The sequence below is a fragment of the Megalopta genalis genome, chromosome 1, assembly GCF_051020955.1.
Source record: "Megalopta genalis isolate 19385.01 chromosome 1, iyMegGena1_principal, whole genome shotgun sequence".
NCBI classification, from domain to species: domain Eukaryota; kingdom Metazoa; phylum Arthropoda; class Insecta; order Hymenoptera; family Halictidae; genus Megalopta; species Megalopta genalis.
In genome coordinates this window covers 32,816,800-32,831,739 of record NC_135013.1, presented here as the reverse complement: position 1 = coordinate 32,831,739, position 14,940 = coordinate 32,816,800, and the positions used below count along the sequence as shown (strand labels likewise).

General features: G+C 41.8%; 1 protein-coding gene and 1 long non-coding RNA gene across 7 annotated transcripts in view; both read left to right on the top strand.

Annotated features, from left to right (window-relative positions):
* LOC117218047 (uncharacterized) overlaps positions 1-2,364 on the top strand; it is a 170,284-nt gene extending 167,920 nt beyond the window's left edge. For 5 of the 6 annotated variants that reach the window (XM_033466076.2, XM_033466080.2, XM_033466079.2 and 2 more), the window contains one exon: positions 485-2,364. In XM_033466076.2, coding sequence (XP_033321967.2) covers positions 485-1,686 — 1,202 coding nt within the window. In that variant the 3' untranslated portion in view covers positions 1,687-2,364. The remainder of the gene's footprint in view (positions 1-484) is intronic. The other variant, XM_033466083.2, reaches the window with a different exon arrangement.
* A 1,170-nt stretch (positions 2,365-3,534) lies between these two features.
* On the top strand, positions 3,535-13,464 carry LOC143260446 (uncharacterized). Its single transcript, XR_013034618.1, has 2 exons — positions 3,535-10,760; positions 10,791-13,464. It is a non-coding gene; the product is annotated as an uncharacterized LOC143260446 (long non-coding RNA).
* The last annotated feature ends 1,476 nt before the right edge of the window (positions 13,465-14,940 follow it).

Genomic DNA, 14,940 nt, shown 5'->3' with positions numbered 1-14,940 from the left:
CGGTCTCTCATTGGCCATTGGTTTTTCGTCGATAACTCGGCAACGACGCCTCGGAGAAAATTTTCGTTAAGGAAAAAGTTGCTCCAAATAACCTCAGGAACCCCCATCTCTGGATTACGAGACATTTCTCGAGCACCCTGTAGCACCTCGAGCAGCTAAATGCAATACGTAACAATGGAGCACCAAATTCTCGCGTAAAATCGCGTTCTCGACAAAGCGATCATCAAAACCAAAAGCACCAAAAAGTCGAACACTCTCGACAGCCCTTCAGTCATGAACAACGACATCTCCCGGGAACGCATTCGACGATATCTGTCGCAAACATGTGGACAACCGCGGTCCCGAAGAAACGTCTCTCAGAAACCCGTAACAACGGGATTGCAAACGATAGTAACCCGGTATAGCTCGGACCGCGAGCACGACCCAAATCCGAAAACGATGCCCCGAAACTCCTGACAATCCTTGTTATTGCCGACTGTCGCAGAGTCCGCTAGGAGCGTGATGGACATGCAGGGCGCGACGGAGGACCGTGGCTCGCACTACACGGGTGAGCTGGTCAGACGGAAGAGCGAGGGCAGCGACACGATCCCCTCGAAGATGTCGACGATGCAGATGTCGAGGGGCGGGCCGCTGCGTTCGCGGCGGGTCTCGTTCGACAACACCCAGGAGGCGAACGGCCTGGCGGCGGGCACCGCGGCCGAGAAGGTGGTCCGTTGCCGTAACAACAAGTGCAGCAACACGGCGAGCCTGGCCGACGCGCGGAAGACCTACAAGAGCTGCCACAACTGCACCTGCCTCTACTGTTCGCGGGAGTGCAGGAAAGCGCACTGGCAGCGTCACCGGCGCACCTGCCTGCACTCGCGGGCCGGCAGCCTCTGCAAGCAGGTGTTGTCCTCGGCGAAGGAGGACCCGATCACGCTGAAGCACATCTCCGCGCTGGCGAAGCGGGGCCACGCGTCCCACGGCCGCGGGGCCGTCAAGTGCTTCTTCTCGAGCCCGGAGGCCGCGGAGAAGTTCATCGCGAACGGGTTCGTCGACCTCGGCAAGCCGACCTACATCCGCTGGTCGGACCTGCTCGCCAGCGAGATGGGCGCCGACCTTTACGCCGAGGTGATCAGGCTCTGCAAGTCGTACAACCCGGACACCAGGCTGGTGCTCTACGTGGCGGTGTGCGTGGTCAGCGAGGTGCCGACCAGCGGGGCCGTGAAATGGGAGCGGCAGCTGGTGTCCAGGTGCGCGAAGATCCACCTGGACTCGGCCAGCAGGCACCACACCTCCTCGTCGTCCGCCTCGCCGCAGGGCAGGCAGCAGTCCGCGTCGCCCTGCAACATCACCAGGGAGATGGAGTCCCCGGAGATGCTGGTGTTGACCTCGTTGCCCGGCAACGACGGCCAGAACACGCCGCAGAGGATCAGGGAGATCAGCTTCACGAACATCCAGAGGCAGCTGAAGCTGCGCGGCGTCTCCCTGAGGAGGCACTTCCCGCAGGTGTACAAGAAGCTGCGCGCCTACGTGGACGGCACCGTCGACAAGTTCGCGGCCGTCACCATCTATCCGCGGGACCAGGCGTCCGGGAAGAGCTTCATGTGCATCATCATGCTGGACGTGGAGCCCGAGCGACTTCAGCTGCTCCCGACCGACTCGTCCAGGGTCCGGACGGTCGACATCAGCGTCGAGCAGGAATGAACGCTGAGATATGGACGCGCCGTTATCCGCTTCAGAACGATTTTTTACTACATTCAGTAGGACTCTGCTGGTCCGGGAGTAATAATGGTGTGGCGATGATAAGTGTTCTTGAGAGGAGGAGGGGGAGGAGGAGGAGGTCCTTTCGCGGCGTCGGTCTGCCAACGCCTTGTAGTCTGTGGGCGAGAGACTGCCGAAGAGAGACGAAGCGTCGACGCGCGGATTCAACATTAATACGAGGGCCGTTGAACGATCAACGAGGTCCATGGAAGTCGACCTGGACCAACGAAACATGTCCGTGGACATGGTCGGACTTTGTTCGCTGCCGAATCTCTCTCGCCTTCGCTCGAACCGGGATTCGGTCGTCCACTTGCGGCTTAGCGGCGAGCTCTCGTGCACGTTGGACTCGCGCGGAGAACCCGTTGACCCCTTGACATGCGAATGAGACGGGATTTGACGGGACCGAATTCAAAATACTGTTTAATTTGGTTTAACTGAACGGTTATCTGCGAGCTGAGAGAGAGAATGTTTCATTTTGAAATTTGGATTACTGGTTTGTGGGTGCAAATTTGTTATCGGTACTGTTGAGAAGAAGGGAGGGTGGGGGGGGGGGGGGGTCATTGCGAACGAACCAGAAGCGACGCGCCAGTGAAGCAATTAAGTAATCCAATAATACAGGGAGACCCAAGATTATGGCATTTCCGGGAAGCGAGGGATTCCTGAGGTCATTTCAAGTAACTTTTTCCTTTACAAAAATTTTCTCCGCGGCTTCGTTTACGAGTTATTAACGAAAAACAGTGACCAATCGGAGAGCGAGCGTGGCCAGCGCTCCACCCCTTCGGCCAATGCCGCGTCGCACCGACCATCCGACGCAGCGGCAATGATCGCGAGGGCGGAGCGTCGACCGCTCGCGATCTCTCATTGCTCAGGGTTTCTCGTTGATAACTCGTCAACGACGCGTCGGAGAAAATTTTTGTAAAGGAAAAAGTTGCTTCAAATGACTTCAGGAACCCGCTATTTCCCGGAAGTACCATAATTTTGGGACACTCTGTATACTGCGCGGCGTTCGCCGAAAATAGCTCTTTACGAATTACGCTCGTCAGAGTTTGCGATAGCACATGAAGCGATCGACGGCCCCCACTCGTCGTTGTATGTCAAGGGGTTAATCTCTCCGATCGGCTCGATTATGGTCGGCCGATGACCGTCGGCTTCGCGCGAGCACTCGACGAACCGGCATCCCGGCGTCTATCAATTTCGTTCGCAGACCCCGCCGAACGGACCTTGGAGCACTCCTCCGATTGCTTACATAGATCAAAAGGAAATTCCTCGATTTGGTTGTTGCTCTGTCAGATGTTTATTGATTACCACGGTCGTCGAGGCTGTACAATAAGGCAGCGGTTCCTCGTTTTTCAATGCTCAAGAACGTTTTATTCTCTCCCGTGCTCTCTATTTTCTCGCGATTTCAACCCCTCGCGGCTACGATCTCTGTCGTTGCTGCGTCGATTAGCGCTGTTGTACGATATTTGTTTTGAAATACTCGCTGTAAATTCGCGAGGCGGACTCGTCGCGAGGATTCTAGCAATAATTTGAAGGATGGTCTTTTAAAGCGGAATAATATTGGCACACAATAATATATGAATATATATAATAATAAGTATATTAGCACTATTATATATAATGGTATTGTTTTAATTATATTATTAGTATGTTAATAGTATTATTATTTAATATATATTATTGCGTGCTAATATTATACATATATATATTATATTATATTATATTATATTATATTATATTATATTATATTATGTATATATATATATATATATATATATATATATATATATATATATATTAAATTATATTATATTATATATATATATATAATATAATATAATTTTATTAATTTATTGTAATCAAATTAATTAATTTATTTGCAATCAAAAAGCCTCTATGTACCTGTTGCAACTGTGCAGATAATAGCATGACAACGTGTTAACAGCGTCCCCGATAGAACTGGACAGTTTTATTATGTCTCGATTATTTTTATCTCTCTATTTATCTGTATTATTTTTATCTCTAAGTTCTGCGAATCACGCTCACATTTAATAGTACGAAATCGTCGCGACGAGTCCGATTCCTCGCAACAGCGCATTCATTCGCTTTCGCGTCGTTTGTTCATTCCGTCATTTCGGAGCATTCGTTTCCGCAAAAATTAATCGATCGAAGCCGCGAACGCCGCCGAGAAGCGCGACGCGTTAGAAACGGCGGGCCGCTTGGATCGTCGCAAAAATCACGATGTTCCGAAAACATTTGCGTGTCATTCTCGATTCTCTCATTCGTTCGGATCTGTAACTTACGTCCTAGTCGCGCTGTATCGCGTATTCGAGATAAGCGAGACATCGCGAACCGAACGAGAGATTGTTGTTCTTTTGGACAAAATTTGCGACGTCGACGCGAACGGGGATTCGTTTTTATCCGGCGAATCAGCGACAGAGCCGGCTAATTTCTGTCTCGTCACCGACGGTGTTTCTGGCGCAATTATTATTCGTGCACCAGTTTTTGTTCAATGACGCGAGATCGATCCTCGAACGGAGGCAACCGCTGGCCGTGTGAAACGAATCAAACGCTCAGACACACTCGACCGATCGTTTTCGAAAGTAACGACGAATAAGTATCTTGTTGTCCTTTCGTTCGGTTTAACGTAGTTACGGTTGTATATTTTGAATTTTATCGTATATATAATATATATATATAAATATTATATATATTATTATATATATAATAATATAATTATATATAATATTTGTACATATATACATTATTATACATATATTATATTATATATATTATTATTATTATTATTATATTATTGTACATATATATAATATTATATAATACATATATAATATATACTATAATATTATATTATTATATATATAATATATGTTATAATATTATATATATATAATAATATATATAATTATATATATAATATATATTATAATATTACATATATAATATATGTTATAATATTATATATAATTATATATATAATATATATTATAATATTACATATATAATATATGTTATAATATTATATATAATTATATATAATATAAATTATAATATTACATGTATAATATATGTTATAATATTATATATATAATATATATATATAAAGATTAAAAGTCTCCAAGGCGTCGTCAGATTGGCTCGATCGCGAGTGTTCTAGAGATCTATTGTAGTAGGGTAATCGTGTCCGTCGGACGACGCCGTCGAGACGACGGGAAGCGTGAATCGCGACGAGCGTTTCCCGGCTGTTTCCGGGAACCTCGTCGTTGCAAAACGAAGCAAAACAAAACCAAACAAAAAAAGAAAGAAGAGAGGAAAAAGAAAGAAGAACGGATACCACAGAAACCCGTAAACCCGAGAACAGATTTTTGATCTGTAACCGAAACCTAGCGCCCGGTGTTTCCGAAAGTAGAGTTTCTACCGAATAATCGTCGAGCTCAAATCCAATTAAACTATCGTTTTCACAGACGCGATCTTTGTGCCAAAGCGTAGACCGTATTATACTATACTCCTCGGCGTCGAGAAATGTAATCTTGCGCGCGTATCGCGATAGGAGGAAGCGAATTTTTCTATATAGGAAGCACCTCGAAATATCTGATCTCTCGTGGACTAACCTCGTGGCTCGGAGAGAACCTCTCCGTTGTAACAACACTCTTTTATCGCGATCGAACTCTCTCTCTCTCTCTCTCTCTCTCTCTCTCTCTCTGTTCTTTCAGAGATTTTATTGTTAACACGTTACGGTCCGTGCACGCGCGCAATCGTGCATTCTGGCGAACTTTTAGCGACCCTTTGTCACGAATACTATGTATTTCAGCATGTATCTATTTTTATGGATTACTATTATTATGGATTGCTATTTTTTTTTTTTTTGAAACAATTGTTAGCTGTTTGAAGATCGACGCGAAATTATTAGCGGCCCTTCGGGGACGAATGTCGACGCAAAGATGACTAGACCGCGGATCTTTGTGCAAAATAATTATCTTTTGCCTCGGTTGCAATTAACAGGAGCTGTATAAAAATTGATCCGTCGTCTCAACGGTTTTAATAAATTGAAAACGATGGATGAAGAATCTTGAATTATTTTAGAGCTTTTATCGTTTACTCGTTTTTACCGCAAATGCATAAAATCTGCTATCTAGTAACGACGTTGCGACTATGTATCTTACTTTAGACGTTGTAAACATATAATTAGATTATTTATTATTTATTCGTTTGTGCCATTATTGAGAATCGTCCAATTACTTTGATACGTAATCAAATTGTTTGAGGGAAACATTTGTAATGCTGTCAGAAATTTGCAAAGGATTAACGAAGATGGAAAACCATTCCTGATTGCGTATTTTTGCTCAATGCTGATTGCGAGCAATCCTAATTTCAGAGAAAGAATAAATAATAATAATAATAAATAATAAGAATAAATACGAATGAATGCAGAATTAAATCGACTCAGTTGAAAAAATATTGGAACGGCATTTGGCTCTTTTAATTCTGAGATATTTTTAATAGTGCGTCATCGTGTAATCAAATCATTATTTAAATAGTATTATTCAATCATTATTAATTAATTATATATTATATATTATATATTTTATTATATTATATTCTATATTATATATATTATTAATTATTATATACTATATTATATATTTTATTATATTATATACTATATTATATATATTATTAATTATCATTCAGAAACAATTATTCGGATACATGCTGAAGTACCACGCTTTATTATGCGATCGTGCGAGAGTATTAAATCGATGATTATAAAAAAAAATTGTATGCGTATAGAACAATGTAAAGATAATTGTTCGTTAATTGTTATAGCTGACGACTAGATTAGGTTGGAACCGTTATAAATGATTTGTGGTTTCGCGTGCTCGCCGGGGAAGTTCCTTTAGAATCGATGGCGGATCGTAATGTGTTCAGGTTTGAAAAAGTCGACGGATCATCGAACAGTCCGCGGAATCAACGAGATCTATATTCGCTTGGAATTCGTAATCGAAGTTTCGTACGTGTAATATCGAGGATTTCTCGGGACTAATGAATTATCTGCCACGCGTTGCGCCGCATACATTTACCACCATGTTTCCTCGAACGAAGTTTTCGAATCAACGCTAAACGCGTTGAAGTGTCATTATTATTTACACCGAATATTTCTCACGTGTTTTCGAACAATTCGTTCAACCCGAACGATGAACAATTCCAGAAATATTACGCGCATCGTTAACATATTTATTATACATATTATCGCAAAATATATTCACCCTTTATCGATTCTCGAGTCAGAACCAAATATCTTGTTTTCACTTAAGGTGAATATTTTTCGATTCGACGTTGAAGAAAATAATTATTAATAATTATTATAATTATTATTATAATTAATAATTAATAATTGCATTCGTACGAAGAATATTAAAACGATGCGCGAAAGTGGAAAGTCACGCGACGCGCTCTCGAGGTTCTTGGAAAACTAATTAAGAAAAATTATTGAACTCTCTCTCTCTCGCGCTTTTCTAGACGCGTTAATTCCCGCTCGAGGATTAACGAAGATAAACAACGTGACGTAGTTTCGTCGGATACGAACGCGAAAGGCTGAATTGAATCGGGATGAAGAACGATAGTGCCAATTAAAAAAAAAAGAAAAAAAAGAAAGAAACTGTGAAGAACCAATCGCTCAAGAAAAGTCCTATTACTCGCGGTGTCGCGTCGAATGTATCGCGATATTAACCCCTTAATGCACAATTTAAAAAAAAAAAGCCGACCAAAAAAAATCAATTTTTTTATCTAAGAAAATACATATTTGGACCTTAATTTCATAAATATTAAAAAAAATGCAAAAATTACTAAAAATTCAATAAAAATAGTGGATAAATAATTATAGCGAATATTGAATCGCATTGCAGATCGAATTTTGTACCCATCGTACTGTTTTTCATATATTCGAATCTGAACATTTTAGCGACATAAGTTGCGACGCCGACCGTATATATACGGGTCTGCACATTTTGGCCGGTTTTGCACGCCCGTGTTAATACGTTTCTGCGCGTTAAGGGGTTAAAGAATTTTTTACTATTCAAGTCGACGATTTTTCTCCGAAAAACAAAGAAGAAAAGAAAAAAGAAAATTCACTCGTTGCGTGTAGCTACTATTTTAGGCTTCTCGATGCGACAATGGCTGCTTCGCCGGCGCCTCGGCCGGAAACGGAACACTGCGGAGTAGACACTTAGTGCCAACGATAGTGATTTTTTACACTTCATTCCATCGACATCGTTCGTTGATCGCGTTAGATTAGATCGAAGTGCGAGCAATCAAAACGAACGTCCAGGTATTGAAACGTTGACGGACTGCTGACGGAAATATGAAATGTTTTTTCAAGCAACGATTCGCGAAGGGACCGGCATTTTGCGTACACACGGATACGCGAGATCGTTTATAAATTGTTAACAATTCGGGCAGCTGTTATCGTTTGAAACATTTTAAGGGTGCGTTCTCTAGGGGGTGGGACGGTTGATTTCGACTTCGCGGCAATTTGTTCGATGAAATGTTTTTCAAGCAACGATTCATGAAGGGGCCGGCATTTTGTGTGCACACGGATACGCGAGATCGTTTATAAATTGTTAACAAGTCGGGCAGCTGTTATCGTTCGAAACATTTTAAGGGTGCGTTCTCTAGGGGGTGGGACGGTTGATTTCGACTTCGCGGCAATTTGTTCGATGAAATGTTTTTTCAAGCAACGATTCGCGAAGGGATCGGAATTTTGTGTGCACACGGATACGCGAGATCGTTTATAAATTGTTAACAAGTCGGGCAGCTGTTATCGTTTGGAACAGTTTAAGGGTGCGTTCTCTAGGGGGTGGGACGGTTGATTTCGACTTCGCGGCAATTTGTTCGATGAAATGTTTTTCAAGCAACGATTCGCGAAGGGACCGGCATTTTGTGTGCACACGGATACGCGAGATCGTTTATAAATTGTTAACAAGTCGGGCAGCTGTTATCGTTTGAAACATTTTAAGGGTGCGTTCTCTAGGGGGTGGGACGGTTGATTTCGACTTCGCGGCAATTTGTTCGATGAAATGTTTTTCAAGCAACGATTCGCGAAGGGACCGGCATTTTGTGTGCACACGGATACGCGAGATCGTTTATAAATTGTTAACAAGTCGGGCAGCTGTTATCGTTCGAAACATTTTAAGGGTGCGTTCTCTAGGGGGTGGGACGGTTGATTTTTCGACTTCGCGGCAATTTGTTCGACGCGTGGCGGGACTCCCTTGATTAAGGATAGACCATTTAGGGCACAGAATGATCTCAAGACTACTGCCTTTATTGACAATAGGTCTAGCATTCTCTAATTTAAAGGAAACTGATTAACGTATTAAAAAAAAAAAACGATTAACGCGTTGAAGTCTGATTTGACATTAGGTTAATCTAGAAGCGTTCGTGCCGCATCGACGAATCGTTCCACGAAACGCTCGAATGAATCGAACTTCGAATGAATCGAACTTTCGAAAGAACCAGCGCTGTGTTACCGGTCTCTTGTTATTTCAAATTATCAATTTGATAATTACATGAGCCGTTTATTTAGAAAGTGGCATAAGTCACTTTGTTTTTAAGTCGATATATTTAAGGTTTGCGTTTTAACACGTTTAAAAATATGGATGCTAACTTTCGAGAAGATTCGCTTGTATTTGTTATCTCAGGATACTGATATTTTTCTCAGTATAAATAATTTCGTATAAACATTAAAAAATCACCGCTTTTCATTACGGTAAAGTGACTTATGCCATTTTCAAAATGAACGGCTCACATCATCGCGTCGCATTTACACTGTTCTACGATCCCTCGACGAAACTTTGATTTCGTGTTCGCCGCGCACGATATGTAATTGCGACTTTTAAAACTGGCGATGCGGTACAATTTTTTTTAAACAGCTGAAACATGTTCGCGACGCGAGACGAAGCGAGAACAACAAATTGTACGCGAGGGCGACGAGCGTCGCGCGATCGGCGTTCTTCGCAAACTATCGGCGACGATGCAACCAAAAGTTTGATCCCTCGTGACAGCGTTTTTTGTATCGTTCGAACACGAGTTTGAATTTTACACACGCATTCGCTACGAACCGCGAATCGTTGAAGATCGTTCTAGATCCTCGCTGATTTAACCCTTCGCAGTCGAAGCTATTCTGAACTCGAAATCCAAATTTTGATCTCTCTGATCCACGGTGTTTCTGTTTTATATAATTTTATATATAATTAATAATATATTATATATTATAATTATAAATTATATAATATAAATATAAATTATATAATATATTATATATTATAATTATAAATTATATAATATATTATATATTATAATTATAAATTATATAATATAAATATAAATTATATAATATATTATATATTATAATTATAAATTATATAATATAAATATAAATTATATAATTATAAATTATATTATAATATAATTTTATATAATCGCGGTTTGTGCGCGTGAAATTGAGAGTCTGTTATATTTAGCGCAATGCTTTTCTTTTTAGATATAAACGAGTCTAATGCTCTTGGAGCGATTTTGAAGAATATTATACCAATTTTTAGCGGCGTCTCGGAGTGCAGCCGCCCGAGTGCGAAGGGTTAAAAATATCGGCGTCGAAGCAGCAGAAATTCGTTCGTTCGTTCGGGTTTTCTAAACGAACAGATTCATTGGAACATTCTAACCGTATCGGATTCTAGAAATCTCGTTTAGACAGACAGTTTACCGTACTGAATTTTAGGGGATCGTTTACCCGGCCCCGGGCGACTTCTTTCGGCCGCGAGCCAAACTCTCGGCGGGACCGTATCGTTCCCCGCTACGGTAATTTCTCCCAGAAATGCCCGGAATTGAAACCGGCTGATTTGAGATTACCAAGTCGCAATTCTGACTCTTCTTTTTTTATTTGTAATTGTTCACGATTCGAAGGCAATTTTGAAGTAACTTGACGCGATTTGAGCAATTTGGAGGCCACTTGACACGATTAGAGCAATTTGGAGGCCACGTGACACGATTCGAGCAATTCGGAGGTCACGTGGCACTATTTGAAACAATTCGGAGGCCACCTGACACTATTCGAGCAACTTGGAGGCCACGTAACACAATTCGAGCAATTTGCAGGCCATGTGTGATACTATTCGAAGGCAATTTGGAGGCCACGTGATGCGATTCGGAGGCAATTCGGAGGCAACTTGACACGATTCGAGCAATTTGGAGGCCACGTGACACGATTCGAGCAATTTGGGGGCTACGTGACATGATTCGAAGCCAATTTGGAGGCCACGTGACACTAGTCGTGCAATTTGGAGGTCACGTGACATGATTCGAGGCACTTTGGAAGCCACGTGACACGATACGACGGCAATTCGGAGGCAACTTGACACGATTCGAGCAATTTGGAGGCCACGTGACACGATTCGAAGCAATTTGAACGCTATTTGAACTATTAATATAATAATTTGACACTATTTGAAGGCAATTCGGAGGCCACGTAACACGTTTCTAAGACAATTCGGAGGCCACATGCCACAATTTAACGGTCCCAGTTTCCCTCACTCGACTCACATCCAAGCAGACCATTTTGTGTCCCTTAGCATCGACGTAGCAATAAAATACATAGGCGTAGCCCTAGCACAGGGAAATTCACAGCAACGAAAAATTTGCCATTTCCAGGAGAAATTACTGTACTTCGGTTCCATAAACACGACCACAGCTCCGTGCACATTCCAGCGCGTAAAATGGAGTATCCCAACGTGGAGCACAGGAAAACTGTGTCGCGCGCGAAGGCCGCGGCGCGAGGGTGCATCGGGGTGCGCCCGGAGCGCGCGAGAGGGTGAAAGAGCCGCGGGGTGGCTCGCGAGCCGCCGGTTAACACGTTCCGTGCCACGTGTACCATCGATGGTACACGCTTGCATGTTTACTTAGTGAACTGAACAAATTGTTTCCAAGAAATTTAGAACCGAAGAATCAATTTCCACCGCAAGAATGGGCGTTGATAAGTTTTTGTTACGTTGTTATGTGTACGAGAATTAATAATTGCACGTAATACATCAAGTTTTAGTAAAATATCAAAGTGTGAAGATTCGAGTAAAAAAAGCTCGGCACGGAACGTGTTAAGCCGGGCCCTGTTCGCGCGTTAGCTGCATAAAATCCGCGATCCGTGTCCGTGGTCGACGAGTCCTATCTTTAATCACGCCACGAAAGTTAGTCCACCAAAATTGTCGATAGTTCCTTCTACCTAAACCGTGTTGCGGCGGGAACGCGATCATCTGTCTCCTGTGATGATCCTTCCGGCGCGTTTCTAAAGTCGTTTAATATAGTGTCTTAACGGAATGGAAGAAACGAGAAGGAAACACGGAGACGAGAGACGACGAATTGTCGCATCGTTTCGCTGCTCGCACGGACGCAGCTGTTGTGATCCCCCCTCGAAAGAAAGGAAAAAAAAGAAGGAAGAAAGAAAGAAAAGAATGAGAAATACGAACGACGACGACGACGTAACGGAGGGAACGGATCGATTAACGTCGAGATTTAACGAAATAACGAGATGAAAAACGTCGACGAGATGAAAAATGATCGCGAGGATCGTTCGCGGCCGTCCTCGTCGTTCGGCGGCGGCGACGCGTTCGCGCGAACAACGAACCTTGAATCGCGGATCGACATATGAATATTTCTATATCGCCCTTTCCGACTTAGATATGGTGTACGATGATCGACGATGATCGAGAAGGGGTCTTAGGACGCGCGGTCACGATCGTCCATGTTTTCTTCGCCGGTCGCGAATGACGAACGGAGGCGACGCGTTCGAGGAAGAACGTGCTTCGATTCTTGTAATTATCAAAAGAAATATGAAGAGAGAAAGAACGAGAGACGATAGGAAAAAGACGTCGAAAAGAAACGAACGGATCAACGTGAACTCTCGCTGTTACAGCCGAGTACATATACAGCGTGTCCCAAAAATGTTTCGCAATCTAGAAATGGCGGGTTCCTCGGATTATTTGAAGCAACTTTTTCCTTTAGACAAATTTTCTCCGAGGCACCGTTAACGAGTTATTCACGAAAAACAGTGACCAATGAGAGGCGAGCGCCCGGCGGCCCCGCGCGAAGCCCAGTTCCGCTCATTGGTTCGACCGTCACGCGCCAGCTCGCGCCTCGTCTATCATTGGTCAGTGTTTTTCGTTAATAACTCGTAAACGAAGCCTCGGAGAAAATTTTCGCAAAGGAGAAAGTTGCTTCAAATGACCTCAGGAACCTCCCATTTCCGGATTGCGAGACATTTACGGGACACCTTGTATATGTAGCGGCGCGAACAGAGATTCGCGGGATTTCTTTTAAAATCGGGATCGATTTCTTGTCGTCCGCGATCGGCTGCTCGATCGGCGGATGGCGACGTTTAGCCAGGCGTGTGTAGTCACTCTGAGAAAAAAAAAGAAACCTAACGTTAATTCGGTTCAACGTGTCTATTTATTGGTGCTACGAACGTGCGCTACCATTGTTTTCGCATCTGTGTAATTGTCTGAATTTTTCAAAATAAAATGTTGATTTTATTACACCCGCTTGATATTCTCTGTCCTGTAGGATTCTGCGCCACTGGTAACCGTTGAAGGGAATACATTACACTGTAAATGCATTCGATACTGTATTGTATGGAAATATACTGTATAGTTCTATTACAAAGGTTTGATTGTTTTTCATGAATGGCGTTCTTCTAATTTTCTCCAGTTCTCGTGAGATGGAAATGCGACCGCTGTGATGCGACGAGATGGAAATGTATTAAATTGCAACGGTTTCGTTTGTAATCGATAGACGTGCTGGAACAATGATAAATAATATATTAGTAATAATATCTTAGTGGAGTTATTTTCAAATGAGAAGTTATTGTATTTCGAAGTGCAATCTTGCATCTCGAATTTGCTATTGTTATTAGCTCGCATTGATATTTCGCTAAATTTTAACTACACGCGATATCAAATTTAATTTTTAAGTAAAGTAAACTCATGTTATAGGATTTTATATAGTGCCAATTGTTAATTATTTTATAAGAGACATTTTCATAATTTGAATGCGTGCGCCCAACGAATTTGGTGCTTTCAAATCATAAATTTCGGAAATATTCATTTATTATAATAAATTCTTTTAAAAGAAAGCGCGCGAAAGTGACGCCACCGTGGCAATTTTTAGAAGCTCGATTCGGTGGTCCGTACAGCGCCAAAAGGCGTAGTGAGAAAACGCCCAAACTGTTAGCCAAATTTATCGACAAATAATAAACGTTTGAATTAAATTGATGGCACCATCACTGAAGCATGTAAAAAGCTTCGATTTTATTTAACATTGGCATGGACCGTCTAATAAATTGGATAATACATCGGATGTCAAGTTTACTCCTACATTTCGTTTCTGCTAAATGGGTTAGTAGTTCTAAGATTTCGCCACAGGTGGCGCCACTTGAACGGTCTAAGGAAATATTACTCCGTCGGTCACGTTGCCCAACAGTTTGAGCGTTTTGCCACTGCGTCCATTGGCGCTTTTTCGAGGTAGATAAAAGTTGCGCGATTTTCAAACCGGTGAGAATGATCTTTCATATAGCTTGTAAATATTTCAATAATTAATTAATTAAGTAAGAACTGTTAGAATAAAAGCACGTATTAATCATTCCGCTCTGTATGTCACTGAGCAAGTCACTTATATTATATATATTACATTATATTATTATTATATTATATATACATATATAATAATAAGTGACTTGCTCAGTGACAGAGCGGGAAAGATTAATATATATATATATATATATATATATATATATATATATATATATATATATATATGTGATAATTTTATATTATATATATACTTTATACATATAATATAAAATTATCACATATGTTTTTCTAATATAAAATGATCACATATATTTTTCTAATATAAAACTATCTCACACGTATATCCGGATGCTGAATAATTATGATCTAAAGATTTGTTAATAAAGAAGTAGAAAAAAGCTCTCTCTAGTTTTACTACCAGTTTTTATTAGCGTTCTTTTTAGCCAGATTTTATTACTCTGTTTACTACCAGTTTTAAGAAAACGTACGAGATTCCGAGATTCATTTATCTCTGACCAAGAGGTTGCTCCTAGGAATGAGAATACACTGA